Source organism: Camelus bactrianus, chromosome 33 (genome assembly GCF_048773025.1).
Source record: "Camelus bactrianus isolate YW-2024 breed Bactrian camel chromosome 33, ASM4877302v1, whole genome shotgun sequence".
In the NCBI taxonomy this organism is placed as follows: domain Eukaryota; kingdom Metazoa; phylum Chordata; class Mammalia; order Artiodactyla; family Camelidae; genus Camelus; species Camelus bactrianus.
Genome location: NC_133571.1, coordinates 13,141,648 through 13,157,912, shown reverse-complemented (window position 1 = coordinate 13,157,912; position 16,265 = coordinate 13,141,648). Strand labels below are relative to the sequence as shown.

Genomic DNA, 16,265 nt, shown 5'->3' with positions numbered 1-16,265 from the left:
CGCGGTTCTGCCCGGCCCCCTCCCCCAGCCCCTGGCCCGCCTTCTGAGGCTGGGTGGCGCGGGGGCCCCGGGGTGCCCTCCGAGTCCAGGGGTCCTCAGGCCGTGACTGTTCACCTGGGAGTCCTGGCCGAACCTGGCCGCGGACTCCGCGGCTCACTCCCCCTCTGCCGCCGCGCGCCCCTCAGCCGCCCTGGACTCCCCGCACAGCGCCGCATGGCGCTTATTCGCGCCTTGGCTGGATAGAGGGCGGAGAGAGCCGGGGGTCCCGAGACCTGGGGTCCCGCGAATGGCAAGTTTGTTCTCCAAACCCAGAGGTCGACTTCGCCCAGCCCCACCTCACCCCCTGCCCCGGGCACTAGCCCTGGCTTCGCCGCGCCGCCTGGCCACCTCCGGCAGCGCACCCCAAGGTGCGAGATTCTCCGCTTCGGCGCCTGGTCAGCGGACATGGAGACGAGCCTTCGGTTTGGGGGGGCGTGTCGCTTTCCTCGGAGAGAAGGCGTTGCTAGGGGTGGGTCCAGGTGTCCAGCATGTCCAGACCTGCTGCTGGGGCGCTGCGCACCTGATCCTTGAGGTAGCTGGGACTTGGGGTTGGAAGCGGCCAGACATTTCCGACCAGAGTCACCTGGGCACCGAGTCGGGACCAGGCCTTCCCCGGCTGTCGGGCTTCCAGGAGATCGCAGAGGACGTGCCCCCCGGGCGCGCAGATGGCGGGAGATGAAGCGGCCGAACTCCGCGCCCTTGCGCGGCGGAGCACACACGCTCGTGCAAGCTCGGCTTTACCTGTTCAGCCCTCTAACTTTTCTCCTTCGCGCCCAGAGGGACGGCCTCTCCCTCTTTAGCCCAGGCGCCTGCCCTGGCCCGGCTGCAACTCTTGACCCCTAGGCGATGGGGGAAGGGCAATCTAGCAGAAGGTTGGCGCTCCGGAAGGGGTCCAGTCTTTCCTTGACGACGCCCCAGGGGTCTGGAGTCTGCAACCTGCCGGAGCTGACTGCCATATCTCTCGGCTTTGGGGGACGAGGGTGACCCTTATTTTATTTGTAAATACCGCTAGGTCAAAGCCGGACTGAAGGCCGAGATACTGCTGGGGTTTGCCTAGAGACCGAGGTTCGGCGAGGCTGGCCTCTGAATTGTGGACAAAGTAGTTGAGTTTCTCAGACCCAGTGGGGTCCACGGGGTGACACACCAAGGTTGGTCTAGGCCGATTAGCCCCTTGCCCTCCCACACAAGCACCTCTCACTGCACCTCAGCGGAGCAAGAAGCCTGCCTCAGGTTCAACTGCGGACCCCCAACCCCCAAAGTCTCCCTCTCCCCAGGCTCTTCCTGCCTCCCTCTGCCCCCACAGGCTGGCTCCGCTAGCAGCTTTAATTACATTAATATTAAAAATACATAAGGTGAGGAGCGGCAGCTTTCTCTCTGGCTGGTTCTCTCTCCAACCACCACCCCGTTCAGGTTTGTCAGGGGAGAGAGCACAGGCCAGAGCTGCTGCCACACTCTTGCCCAGCTTTGTCCACTCTACACCCCCGCCCCCTTTCTGCAGACTTCTCTGGGAGCAGCCCATCCCCAGGCGTGGAGGCCCCTTAGCAAATACCTGCTGGACTCTCCCCTCCCCCTTCCAGAAGCCGGGCATTAATAAATGAAGCCCAAGCCATATGATAGGGAAGGGGCGGGTGGGGGTGGGGGTGAAGAAAGGCCCAGAAGGCCGCTGGAGAGCCTGAGGGGCCAAATCCTTTCCGAGGGGAGGAGGAAGTCACCCTGGCCTTGGGCCGGTGGGAGGCTGCAGGTGCCAGGTGAGGCGGCACCTAAATGGCCTTTAGGTCTGCAGATCCCCGGCGTCCCTGCCATTCAGAGGCTCCAGCGTCTGCCTTGGGCGCCAGGGCGATTTGCCAGACAGGCCTTTCTTTGCCTTCGTGCCTTAATTGGGTCTTAGGTGCCAGGCTGGTCCCCAGGGCCTGTTCTCCTTGGGGTGGCGTGGGGGTGGGGGTGGGGGTGGCGGAGGCGGCTGGGGGAAGATGTCGATGTGGCGAGAGCAGCGGAGATGGGGTTTGGTGTATTTTTCTCTCCCGTTGCCAGTCACCCCCGCGGCACCAAGGAAAATGTAAATGTGAGTGTTCGAGCCTGTTACAGAAAACAATATCCTCTTGCAATAATTTGTACGTCCATCTGTGAGGAGCAGGAGGAGGCAGAGAGAGAGAGGCGAAGAAAACAAGATGAGATGGAGCGTCCTCTGGATGGAATTAAGCAGTTATTGAATGTGTTTTAAGCTTCTGTTATTTCCATTCCCCTCGAAATACCTTTTTTGATGAAGCCTGAGCTCAGACCGATTCCCCAGAACTAAACTGGGAAGGTGTTTTAATAATCGGTTATCGAGTCTCCAATAACTGCCTTATTATTGCCAAAACAAATCCAGGTTTGGGCAGCCGGATGAACCCCAGCGAGGCTGTCTCCGTTGTTACAGCCAGCGTGCCAGCATCTGTGTTGCCTGCATTTGCATTTTTACTGTGTAAAAGAACAAGCTTCCCCGGCACTAAAATTCCTGTTTTCTAAAAGCCAAAATAATGGGTTGCATTGATTTTTTTTTCATTTCCCACCCCAACCTCTCGGATGGGGACTCATGGTTCTCTCTTGAGAAGACCAAATTAAAAGCCTTCGTCAATCCATTAAGAAAATCTCTAACACTCTGTTCAGTGTCTAATTAAAAGGGGTGGGGGGGGTACTCGGGGAATGTGTTCTTAAAATCTTGAAATGGCAAACACAACTTAAGGGAAGCAGGTGAAGGATCAGTGAGCATCGTGGCTGGGGAGGGTGGGGGAGGTGGGCAGAGAGGCCCTGGGTGCAGAATAACATGGGGGAGAAGGAGATTGCCATAATTTCAGATGCTTCATATTTCTGGGCATCAAAGTCAGCTGCCTTGAATATATTTCTGCAGCAGACTGGGGAGCTCAATTAGAAACAAAAAGCAAGTAAGCAGTTGACCCAAAGGCAGCTCTTAAGTTGAGCAGATCCTGGGAGACTGGCTGAAGAGGCTTATTTTTCTCAGATTGAGGAATGGAGAGGAGGTGGGCAAGCAAATGGGTGGGTGGGTGGGGTTCGTCCAGCAGTGCTTTGCTAAAGAAGCAAGCCCCCCCCAGCAGGCAGGCTTGGAGTCCCCAGACATAGGGTGGCTGTCTGCACAGGGCACCTCATGGGCCATTGGCCTTTGACAGAAGGGTGCAGACCTCAAGCCCCCCTTACCTTCTCCGAGTCTTCCAGAATTCTATCCTTTTGACTTGCTTGGTGCCCTGCTCAGCCTGGTGAAGGATGATTTTATTTGTGGATGAGTTGAAGGGAGGGTGGACGTTGAGCCAGCTTTTTTTTCGGGGGGTGAAGGCCAGGCTGGGAGAGTCTTCCCTACCACATGATCTTGGAGGAAATGTTTCTTGGGGACATGGAAGCAGTCAAGAGGAAAGCTGTCTCAGCCCCTAGCTCGGTAGATTCTAACCAGCACCCAGGTGCCTGAAAGGGGTGAGCCACAGGCAGCAAAGATGGCAGGGTGCCAGGAACCCAAGGGCAGGCCCTGGGTTTGCATATAATTTGCATACAGATTTGCATGCTCACCTAGCCAGGCCAAGAGCCCTGCCCTCTGTGAGGAGCATCTTGCTCTCAGCCTCAGCAACAGCCAGGCAGTGAGTGGCTTTTCCCTTGCGTGAAATGGGGGTGGAGTAAGAGTGGGGAGAAGGATGGTGTTTTTGGTAGTGCGTCTCTCTTGCCTCTGAGTTCTAGGCCCACAGGGGGCTCAGCACTGAGTTCTCCTGGCAAGGCCACCCCCGAGCTTGCAGTTGGGGCAGAATGGGTGACAGCAGCAGAGACACCCTAAGGCGGACCAAACTTGGGGGATGGGTGATCCCTCTTGTGCTGCAGGAAGAAGAGAGGGGCACATCAGCTAAGGGAATCTGGGCCAACATTAGCCTTCTGGTGAGTGCACCCCCAGAATGGGGGAAGCTTAGGGCTGTGGTCATTGGATGGAGAAACAGCGGCTGATGAGAAGGGGGTGTTAAGTGAGGCCAAACGCTCTTTCGCTCTCTCGCTTTGTCAACATCCAGCTTGGGAGGGGGTCGCGGCCTCTGAAGGACTGGAGGGAGAGGCCCCAGTTTCTTATTCTACCATTGTTAAAGTGGCTTCTGGCACGTACGGTGGGGGTGGGGCAGTGGGAAGGCAGGCACTGTGGTCGGAAGGACAGTGTGTAAAGAGTTGGGAGTAACGCTTGAAGAGCAAACAATTCGGGGCAGCTGGGGCGCTCCTTCCAGGGAGCCAGCTGGGATGCCCGCAGTGGGGAGGTGACTTTGGGAATGATTCTGTCTGCATTTCCGGGGCCCTGGGCAGATCCCACCCTGGCAGGTGCAGCTCCAAGGCCTCCCAGAGTGTTTTTCTGCACATCTAATAATCCAGGAGGGCCCTGGTCCAACAGAGGGCACAGAGGTTTCTGACGGATGCGGGGTGGAGCCTCAGGGGATGGCTGGAGGGAGAGACGGAGAGGGCCAGTGGCAGAGCTTCAAGCCTCCTCCCTCAGTTCTTCCAACCAGATTTTGGAATTGTGAGGGAAAATGAAAAAGATTGCAACTCACTGGTGTGGCAGACATTCTGAGTCAAGGCACACCCGTCATTTACATCCTGGTTGTGCACTTACTCAGTGTGTGACCTTGGGCCTCTCTGAGCCCCACTGTCTCCAGCTGTGAAATGGGATTAAAGGAGAGATAATGCATATAAAGTAACTAGAACATAACTGGTTCTCAGTAAACATAAGACCTCTTTCTTTTTTTCTGCACTGCTCCCACCCAAAACAGATCATCAGATTCTGTCCCGAGGAGTCGTGTTAATGAGCCACAGTTTTGGCCAAGCCAAGTGACTTAGACTTTGTAGCAATAAGAAAGATTGGCGGTGGCCAGGGCGGGAGACATCACTGTTTGCTTCTGTCACCTGCCTGGGTAGTCTGAGGGACATCCTTAGCCAGACAGCTGGGGCCATGCAGGCACTTGGGTGCCCCTGGAGGGCTCAGCACCCTCCCTTCCCCGAGTCATAGCTGGTGGCATCCGTGGAAAAGGTGAGGGCACAGGTTGGCTCCAGACTTGGATTTGAGGGTGAGGCAGTCTCATACCTGCCAAAGGCAGGCGGGGGTTGGTTGGTAAATCTCTACCATGCTTGGACAGAATAGGAGCGATCCTGGGTGTAACACCATGAACCTGTGTAAATGGGCTTCACAGGGTGAGCCCCCATACCTTGTAGCTGGATGGATCTCTCTGTCTTTCCCTGCTAGGATGAACTTTGTGGTTTTTCAGGTAGTTTTGTGTATAGAAAACATCCTTGAAGGCCCATGACCTTGGGGGTTCCCGGACCCCTCTAAACTCCATAACCCAGTCAGCCTCAGGAAAGCAGCATTTGACCCAGAGGTCAAGTGCTGCTCATGGCAGGTTGTGGCCTGTGGTTCTGTGAGTGTGGGGGAGGCTGTGGCACAACAGCCTGTGTGCCCTGTTTAACAGATGTTTGTCCCGCGCTGCTTTAGCATGAATAGCATTAGCCTTGGGCACCGCCCCTGCCATCCAGCTGCTATCCCTTCATCCGTTCTGCCACCCACCCTGCCCCACATCCCCATGCCCTTGCTCTTCTTGACGCCTGCATTGACAGTTTCCAAGGTCACCATCTTCATTAGGAACAGTTATTCAAATGCCAGTTGCATATCCATTAAACTCTGTGTATGTATGTGTGTGTATCTGTATGCTTGAGGAAGCATTGTCCATGGACCTAGAAACAAAGCTCAATCTGTCTAAATCAGGCAAATGTCTTAATAGTTCGTGTGCCTCTGTTTCCTAATCTGTAAAATGGGCAAAATAACCCCTGTCCTGACTGTCCCTCAGGGCGATTGTTGTTGCATGTGCACAAGAAGGGTGAAGGCCGTACAACTGGACAGCATGTGACAATGCTTTGTACACTGAAGAGGGCAACATATAAACACACACATGTACAAACCACAGCAAACCGGTTTTAGCCTTTTAAATGCTCCACTGAAATGTGAGGTCTAATTACTGTCATTTCATCATACAGGAACAACGGAGGGCTCACAGCTGTGGGTGGCTGGCTCCCCCTCCCTGGGCCCCCCACATATGGAGAATTTTCCTAGCCTTTGCTTTTCATCAACATGAGGAACCGCTGATGAGGCACCGGCAGGCTGGCAACAGTCTTCATGGAGCAGACTTGGCAGATTCCCTGTGGCCCCAGTGCCCAGGGGGTGTGGGGAGAGCTTACCTCTGCTCGCTCCCAGGTCCCGAGATGCGAGTTTATTCCACAGTCCTCTGGACACTCTCCCCTGAGGGTGTTCTCCCTGCTGGGAACCCACAGTCTTTCATGGGAAGAGCAGTAGACACAGGGTCCCACCTTGAGTGACCTTGTTTGAGGTCACAGCAATTGCTGGCATCCAGACCCCGAGAACCCATCTGAGTCAGGGTCATGGACACCCTGTACCTGGGGTGGCGTCCCAGAGCCATGGGGCTGGGGAATCTGCTTTGAGGGATGTGGCTGCCACAGGTAAAAGTCTTTTCAGGTTGTCAAAAACAGACTCATGGACATAGAAGCCAAACTATGGTTACCAAAGGGGAAAGGGCAGGGGAGGGATAAATTAGGAGTTTGGGATTAACAGATACACACTACTATATATAAAACAGATAAACAACAAGGACCTACTGTACGGCACAGGGAACTATATTCAATTTCTTATAATAACATAGAAAAGAATCTGAAAAGAAAATACATGTGTGCGTATATGTAGAACTGAAGCTCTTTTGCTGTACACATTGTCAACCAACTACACTTCAACACAAAAAATTTTTTTAAGTCTTCCGGGTTGGAAGACACCTTCAGGGACGTGGGATCTGTCCCCTGTTCAGCTGCCTGATCCCCTCTGTGCTGTGCATTCCCAGCAGCATTGCTCTTCCTCTGCTCCCGTGCTTCCAGCCAGAGGAAACTCCTTCCTTTCCAGGTGGCACACCCCTGGTCATGCAGCTCTGACTGTTACAGAGCTTATCCTCAGAATCTGTCCTGGTCCTGTACCTTCTACTCACTGGTTCTGGTTCTACTTTGAGGCTGCATGGATCCAGGTGAAACCCTCTTCCACTTGACAACACTTTGACCACTTACAGACAGGTGTCCTGCCCCTCTGAGCCCTCTCCTCCAGGCAGCCAGCAGCTGGTTCCTCTCGTGCTCCTTCATATGACATCATTTTGTTTCTCCACGATGCCTCTCCACGCCTGGGTTGCTGGGTTCTGAGAGTGGAGCGGCCAGAACTGCAGGAGCAGAGGAGACACTGGTCTCGTCCACCCAGGACGCTGGCCAGCTGTGTACCTGGGGCGAATGACTCTACCTCTGTAGGCCTCACTCTCCCCATCTGTGAATGGAGGAGATTGGACAAAATAATCTCTTAAGTCCCTCAAGCGTGAACAATCTAAATCTGGGAATCTCTGGGGACAACTGTACTGTCTGAGCCAACTCCCAAGAAAGACCTTTCTGGCCATAAGGGGCCTTCCTTTGACAGGCCCTGTCTAGAAGGGACTGGAAGATTAAAGAGTCTGTTTGACTGTCAGCTGTTGCTCATAACTTCTCCTGGAGCTGATGGTGAGAGGCCTTGTAGGTTGAAAGATGACTGATCTTTACTGGATCACATAGGTTGCTGGTTACAGGAACTATGCACTAAGAATCTTAAAAAAAAACAAACCCATGTTTCTGATGGATAGAGGTGGACACTGAGGCACTGGAGCAGTGCTTCTCATTGGGGTGGTACTGCTTCCTTAGGGCTGTTTGGAAATTGAGGGGGTATAATTTTGGGTTATTTGAATGACTAGGGTAGGGAGTATTTAGTAGGGGGCAGGAAGTGATGACTAGGGATGAAAATGTCTGATGCCTAGGGCAGTCCCAAATAACTCGAAACTGTCATCCCTAAAAATGCTCTCCTTCTTCAGAAACCGCTTATAGGACCATCACATCTTGGAGGCAGTCTGAGAATAAAGTGCAGTCTTTCTGTTGAGAAACGCAGCCAGAATAAGGGAAACCTGGGTTTGAAATGCTGCCCTGCCAGCCCTGGCTGTACCACCTAGGAAATTACCTGATTTCTTGAAGATCCTGTTTTCTTATCTGTAAAATGGGGTCTTGGGCAATAGCTACATTAGAGGGTTGTTGTAAAGATTAAATGCGCTGTAATGTGAGAAAAGGACTTCTTCCAGTGGTTGGCATGGAATAAATGCTAAAAAGAAATGGTGGCCTTGATGATGGTGAGGATAGAGGTAAATTAGTTTTGCCGGGTCTGGGGACTGAAGCTATGGGACTTGGTCCCAGCTGCTCCACCCTGTCCCAAGGAAATACCAATTCTGGTTGCCTGTAGATGTTCGGATGCTGTCTGGGTAGACTGGCCCTTCTCCTCCTCCCGGTCTAGACTCAGATTATCTCCCAGATGTGAGCACACCATAAGGGGGTTTTCTGGTGGAGGGGCCAGACCCTGTCTCCCTGGTCCTCACCTGAGTTTTGGATGGACGTGGTTGTTAAGCTGAGGCCCCACTAGTTGATCCTTTCCAGACCCGGTTTTTCCAACTGTGGAATAAGAACAATCAGACTGAAGACAATTAATATATCTCTTTTATGAAAACCTTTGTGTGGAAATGCGGTGGAGTAATCAACCTTGCAAATTAAGAAAGCTCACTGGGCCACATCTGCCTTAAAACAACAACAGCTCTGTGTGAGGCCTGGGAGCCGCAGCGGTGTGGTGAGATGCTCTGCGTATTGATCACACCACTATTACTTTATTAACTTGATCCCCAAATTAAGTTAATTAATGTGGTGCTAAGATCCTCTCAGCCAAGCCCATAATGGTCTATTGTTGGGAGAGGTGAATTGAAGTCCTGGATGGCGAATCTACTTTTTTCTACAAAGTGTTATTCTGAGTATGGACAGAGGACCGCCTGTCTCAGAAAGCTTCCTGGCCCTACGACAGACTCGGTGAATCTGGTATCTAAGGGTGTGCGTGTTTAACAAGCTCTCCAGGTGGTTCTTATACATTGTAATGTCTGAGAACTACGGTCTGAAATTGTTATCCTCATCATCGTCCCCGGTGAGAGCTAAGTGTTTGTGGCGTGGGATACTTACTCCGCAAGTACTCACTGCTTGCCTGCTGCAATGGTGATATTTATGACAGTGGCAAGGAATACTTAGGTCATTACCTACACCACTTACATATACTGAAAACTGTCATATATATCAACTCATCCAACCTAACAACCCTTGAAGTAGATATGATTACCCCCATTTTGTAGATGGGGAAACCAAGGCACAGAGAGGCAAGGTAATCTCGCCTGAGATTACACTACTTCTTAGTGGCAGAGCAGGGATTCAAACCCAGGGAGCCTGGCACCAGAGTCTGGGCATTTAACCACTGTGCTAAGACCACAGTGTTGTGCTAGGCCAGGGGACAGAGTGGTGACCAAGACAGGGAGCTCACAGGCCTGCAGGGGAGCCTTGCTGGTTCCTCCTGTCTCCCCACCCCCACTCCCCTCTATCCATGCTCACTATACCCAGGCCTGGATACCCCTTGCAGGCTCTTGCCCATCTCTCTGGGGTGGGGGAGTGGCAGGGGCCCCAGCATTGGCAGATGCTCCTGGATGAAAGATCCAGTGAATAAGACACGTAAATGTTGTAAAGGGAGAGAAAAAAGGGTTCACTTCACTCTGTAGAGGTGGCAGGGGGTTACTATTTCAGTCCCCTCGGGTGGTCATTTGCGATGATTGGAGGTGATGACATGTGGGTAATTCAATGTGCACCTGAGAGGAAGCCTCAGTTGGCCAGAAACCTCCATCCCAATGCAGGCAGGTGGGGTGGGGCCCCTGGGTGTTGAGTTTCCTTTGCCCAACTAATCCCAGACAGCGCAGGGCGGGTGGCGAGTTGATGTTGATGGATATTTAGGTTTCAGGGGTGACCCTGGGGCAGCCCAAATGCCTCGGGGCGATTTCTGGTTTAAAAATATTGCTGTGCTATTTCTACACATCTAATCTCCCAGCCATTTGGAGCCTGTTTTATGAAACGCGGCATCGGGGTGGTGCTCGATGTTAAACGGCAGAGAAGATTAAATGGGTTTAAGTCTGGGCGTCTGTCACATCACAACCAAGCCCATAACTTCCATTTTCTATTAAAAATCTATTTCCCCCTTTGACCAGAAGAAGCTTTGCTGTTGTTGATCTGATCTCTCTCTCTTTATTTATGAAGTGTTTTTCCCTCCTCTCGTTCTCTCTGTAAATATGCCTGGTTCTGTCTGCAGAGGAGAAAGCCAGGTGGGGTAGGGGTATGGCTGAGATTTAGGGGAAAGTCAGAGTTTCCTGTCCAAGGATTTGCTGTCCAATGAGGACTGGCTTCCCGAGAAGAAGTGAAGGAGAATCCTTACAAGGCCTCGAACTTTGAACTTTTCTGTGTTGTGATGGAAGAAACTCAGGCTTGGGAGCCAGGCAGACCTTAATTGACTGTTGGCTTTGTCTACTTCTGGCTGTACAATTTTGGAGACTCTCTCCCCCCGTGAGCCTCTTTTTCCTCACCTGTAAAATGAGACTAACAGGACCCACCTCATATGATCTGCATGAGGATTACGTGAGAAAACACCCTTGAAGCACACAGTAGGTACCCAATCGATGTTTGTTTCCTTTCTTCTGAAAATGCTGTGCCATCAGCCAGGCCAGAAAGCCTTCAAGGGAGTAGGTGTATGGCCACAGTGAAATTAGACCAGGGGCTACAAGCCCTTCTGCTGACTCTCTGCCCTGGGCTGTCCCTTTCATGCTGGGTTAACCCTTTCCTGCTCTTCATCTTCTTTGCAAGCTCCCAGGCGGTGGGGGGCCGTTCTCCCTTGCTTTTGATGCTTTCCACCACACCTGGGGTCCTGCTGAGCACATGGCTGGTGCTGGAGAAAGATCTCCTGAAGGAACAAAAAGTCTTTCCTGGTCCCAGGTCAGGAAGGACCTAGGAGAGGAGAGCGCTGAAGGGTGCAGGAGTCACCTGTGGGTTCAGGGCTGCAGAGTGGGGCCCTGGCCATCCTTTGCAGTAACCTTCACCTCCCTGGTCCCCTCAGGGAATCACTGGGACACGAATCAAAACCCCACCCCTTATATTCACGCATCCTTATTATGGGGAACCACGTAATTTTTCCATGTTTTTACCTGCTCGGCAGCACTGGGGAATGGGTAAGACGGTACAATCCTCCCCCTTTTGTGAATGAGGTTCAGAAAGGCTATGTGGCTTGCCTGATGTCACACAGCAGGTCAGGATTGAGCCCCAGGACGAAGCTCTGTTAGACTTGTCCCAGGTCTCCATCAATTGACCCACACTTCTGTGCTCCTCTCTGAGCCAGCTGAGGCTTTGTCACTTCTCTGAAGATTCAAAGAGGAGCTTGAGAAGGAGGGAAAATCCCCACCAGAGAAGTCTCTCTAGTCTCCATGAGGTCGGAGTGATGCCCCTAGACCCTTGCTAGTCCCCCTTCTGTGACTAGTGACTGAATGTACCCACTTCTGCTGCAGCCGCTCACGGGTGCCCTGTACCAGCCTTCATCTTGGCACATGGCAGAGATTTGAGGGGGATTCGTGCCTCAGTTTCCCCTTTGTGGAGTTGCTCACTCCTTTCTCCTGGCAGGTGGGATGAGGCTGAATTAATGTTTATTTAAAGCCTTCTACATTCCAGGCTGACAGGTGCCTTGTGATGGTAAAATATGAGTCCAACGTAAGTGCAAAATGCTATTGTTTTACACCTGAGGGTGATGTTTCATGACGGCAATGCACTGTCAGAGCCTTAAGCAGAAATGAATGGTTTGTCTAATCCTCCCCAGCTCCCTCAGACTCGGAGGACAGCAGCTCACATCCAGGGGTGGGAGAAATATGAGGCTACTCACCTTTTGCTATAAATCTGCTGTTTCTTCAGCCCTGACAGGTGATTGGACAATCCCAGTCAATTCATCAATTAAATCTACCCATTTGTAGCTGCTGAGAACCTGGTGTCCTTGGCTCCAGCAGGATCCAAGGCCCAAGTACAGGAAGGCTGTTGCTATTATGGTTGATGGTCTTGCCAGGAGCTGGTCGCCGAGGGAATTCTGGGGAAGGGGTTGTCTGCCGGCAGGACAGGTGGGGTGGATTTCCAGCCAGGAGAGGAGACTAGGAATGTGTATTTAGAGTGGGTTTGGGATGAAAGAAAGGATGGGGAAGGGTACCCAGCCTGGAAAACCAGATTTTGTGGTTGGATTCCTCTTGTCTTCAGCATGGATCATACAATAGAACAGTTTCGTACCCCCCTTCTCTGAAGTCAGGCAAAGCTGGGGCCTGGCCCAGCTCCAGCATTTACATCCTGAGTTACTTTGAGTACGTTAGTTAAGTTCTCAGAGCCTTGATTTCCCCATCTGTACAATGGGAATAATAATAATAACATCCCCTAGAGAGTCATGAGATTATGTGAGATGTTACCTAAAACAGATCTAGCGCCCAGCCTGGCCTGTAGTTAGTGGTCTCTGTGGTGTCTGTTACTAGTGCTGCTGGCATTACCATCGCCGAGGGTGACAGTGTACTCATCCTTCAATATCTTCTTACCCTGCCCCTTGAATCAGATGATTCCTGAGTTCCTCTCTATCAGGGATCTTTCTCAGCTTCCTAAGTCCATTTGTCATGCATAATGTAGAGTCTTTCTGTTCCTTGATGGATTTTGGCTTCCAAAATCCATAAAGCTGCCACGGTGAGGATGTCTGATTAACTAGGTTGTCTCAGGAAGTACCCAGAACCCCGGAGTGATATCCCTGCTCCCATAGTCTGAAATGTCGAGTCCAACAGGAGCCCCTCCTGGGATGAATGTGTGTGTGTGTGTGTGTGTGTGTGTGTGTGTGTGTGTGTGTTTGTGTGTGTGCGCGCGCGCGTGCGCACGAGAGAGCGTGGTAATGTGTGGCTGTATTAATTCAGGTCCTAGCCAGCTGAATATGAAAGTTGGTGGCTAGGTGGTGTTTGAGGAAGGTATCTTTATAATTGCAGTGGTTACAATCACCGAAAGGTTAAGAAATCAGACTCTGGGCTCAGATTGCCTGCGTCTGTGTCCCAGAGGCCCCGCTTACTGGTTGTGCGGTCTTGGGAAAGTTGCTTTGAAACTAAGTGCCTTAGTTTCCTCATCTGTGGACTGGGATAATAATAGTACCTCCCTCATGGGGTTGTTGGGAGGATTAAAAGAGGTCATACAAGTAAAGTGCTTACAACAGTGTCTGGATGTAGTTAACCAGTCTTTGTTGACTGAATCTCAGTAAGGAAGTCTTTCAAAAGGTGAGCAGGCTCCTGCCAGGGGAAGCTGGTGAGTGTGGGTCCTAAGAGAAGCTTCCGAAGCCTCAGTCTGCATACTTGTGAGATGGCATGATTTCATGACCTTGGAGAATAGTCTAGCCCCTGTAAGTTGGACAAGCTTCTGAGGGTCCCCTTTGGGTGGGCCACTTCCTCTTCCACAGAGCAGACTGTCTCAACCAGCCACACGGGGACTGTCACAGGAGAGGCAGTGTGAGGGGGCAGATGGAAAGGCCGTGCTGTCCCTCTCTGCAGCCGCTTAGGGCACAGGGCCAGGTGGGGACAGCAAATGCATTTGCTGCTAAGAGGAGGCCCCTGACACCGCAGCAAGGAGCCCACGGATGCGTTTTCCAGCACTGCTGCTAATGGCTTCATCACGGCTTTTTATGAGATGATGTGAATTGCTCTGACCAATGAGGCTTAATGGCCTTCCTCAATGAGCTGCCCGGTATATTCTCCCTGGAGGCTCAGCTCAGCGCTAAGCCGAGAATATTAATATGGTCCGGATGCGGGCCCTCCCCCTCCCCATAAAGTTGTGGAAATTGAGGTCAAGTTGGGTCCCCGCAACGTTCTTTAAACAAGCAGCTGAGTGGTTTGTTTGCTCCTTGATCTTCCTGGTGGAGAGGGAGTGGCTTCCAGCTGGAGACCAGGGACCAGGCCCCCTCTTCTTCTGGGTTTGCCTCCACTTGCTCAGAGCTGGCCCTTCTGAACAGGGCAGGCTGCTTGGAAGGGAAGGCAGGCCCTGATACCACCATTCAGGGCCGCTTCCCACAAGGGTAGGAAAGACTGGGGTCTGATGCTGGGATGAGAGTTGCAGACAGGTGTCCTCCTGGTCTGGCGGCCTTGATGTTGTCAGGTAGCTGCAATGGTGAGTGTGTTCTGTGTGGTTGAGTGTTGCAGTCAGAAACCCACAGGGTCTTTGCAGCTTCGTGCGTCCTCCCTCCATTTTACGAGTGAAGGAGCCAGATGGTCAGAGACGGGAAGGGAATTCCACAGTTGGTCAGTGTCAGGGCTGGGTTTAGAACTGGGGGTGGGCAGGGGTGGCGGTCTCTTGTTCCCGAGCTTGGATTTATCTACCCACGGTACCACCGGTCCTCAGCCTGCCCTCTGGGGCAACACATTTTCCAAATCGACTTCCAGAGGGGGAAGACAGCTCCCAAGGTCTCCTGCAGTCTTCTCTCCTTGAGGCAAGCACCCCCACTTCCTGCAGTGCTTCCTCTCAGAACGAAGTCTCAGACACTTTGCCTTTCAGCTATGACATGGTAGAAAGTACGCTCAGGTGCTCTTTAGAGCAATGAGTTCAGATTTCAGTCCTGTAGCTTATTAGCTGTGTCATCTCAGGCAATTCACATAACTATGCTTAGGCTCCAAAAAGGAGTGATATAAAAGAGGTGAGACCATCTCCTCTCAGGGTTGTACGGATGAACCGAGGGACTCAGTGTGAAGCTGCCAGCGTATAGTAGGAGCTCAACAAATATTCATCATCAAAGCAATTTCAGTGTCTAAGTGTGGACGCTGGGTGTGGATCATGGCTCAGACCCTTTAACATAGCAGAGTAGTGGCCGCCTCTGTCCATGCACTTGGCATGGAGGATGGACATTTTAACGTGTGACATTCCTGTGCGAGGCTGGAAACTTCTGCAGGGCGGGAGCCATCTCTTAATCACCGTTGCTGGTGCTTGGTGTAAAGTGAGTGCCCAATAGTGCTTACTGAATGACTGGTGCTTGAGCGTTTTATGAATGAGCTGCAGCCTCTGTAACCTATGAGGGTATCATTAGCTGGTGCTAACCAGCCTCTCCACTCCCCTCTCCCCTCTCCTCCCCTGCAGCCCGCCCAGAAGATGTCGGCACCAGCCTCTACTTTGTAAATGACTCCTTGCAGCAGGTGACCTTTTCCAGCTCCGTGGGGGTGGTGGTGCCCTGCCCGGCTGCGGGCTCCCCCAGCGCGGCCCTTCGATGGTACCTGGCTACGGGGGACGACATCTACGACGTGCCGCACATCCGGCACGTCCACGCCAACGGGACGCTGCAGCTCTACCCCTTCTCCCCCTCCGCCTTCAATAGCTTTATCCACGACAATGACTACTTCTGCACCGCGGAGAATGCTGCCGGCAAGATCCGGAGCCCCAACATCCGCGTCAAAGCAGGTAAAGGACCAGACACCGGCTCCTCTCCTGGGAGAGCTCACTCTGCAAGATGGGAATGGGGAGCAGGCAGTGCCTGTCATTCTGAGGATGTGTGTGTCACATGGAGGAAGTCAGCCCCTCAAGGAAAGTTTTGCTGTTCTTTGGAATCTTAGCTCTGCTGCTTACTGTGTCTTTAGGCAGAGAACACACCTTTCCGAGCCTCTGTTTCCTCATCTGCAAAGCTGATGCCAGCACCTACCCCATTCATCACTCCATGCGATGCTTACATGAGCTAGCACCCCTTTAAGTTAAGTAATGTGCTCATTTCAGTACTTGATTCATGGAAAACATTCAGTGAGTTTCCTTTGTTAAAAAAAAAAAAAACCCTTTTACTTAAATAGAACATATAAAAAGAAATGCACACATTGTAAATATACAGCTTGATGAATTTTCACAAAGTTTGACTAATATCCAGATGAAGATAGCAGTGCCTCCAAAAGCCTCTTTGGGCTTTTTTTCCAGTCACTCCTCCCTTAGGGGAAACCACAGTCCTGACTTCTAACAATATAGGTGTTTGCCTGGTTTTGCACTTTATCTAAATGGAATCCTACAGTACGGATGCTTTTGAGTCTTTCTTGTTTGTGGGGTTTACCCCTGCTGCTGTGCGAAGTTACAGGTCTTTTGTTCTCATTACTGTGTGGTCTCCTCTGACTACACTGCACTTTATTTATCCATCCCACTGTTGATAGACATTTGAGTAGAGGGTATCTCATGAGAACAGGCATTTA

At 52.0% G+C, this 16,265-nt stretch overlaps 1 protein-coding gene across 3 annotated transcripts in view; it reads left to right on the top strand.

Annotated features, from left to right (window-relative positions):
• DSCAML1 (DS cell adhesion molecule like 1) overlaps positions 1–16,265 on the top strand; it is a 331,475-nt gene that overhangs the window by 17,425 nt on the left and 297,785 nt on the right. For all 3 annotated transcript variants that reach the window (XM_074357069.1, XM_074357068.1, XM_074357070.1), the window contains one exon: positions 15,181–15,498. In XM_074357069.1, the coding sequence (XP_074213170.1) occupies positions 15,181–15,498 (318 nt within the window). The remainder of the gene's footprint in view (positions 1–15,180; positions 15,499–16,265) is intronic.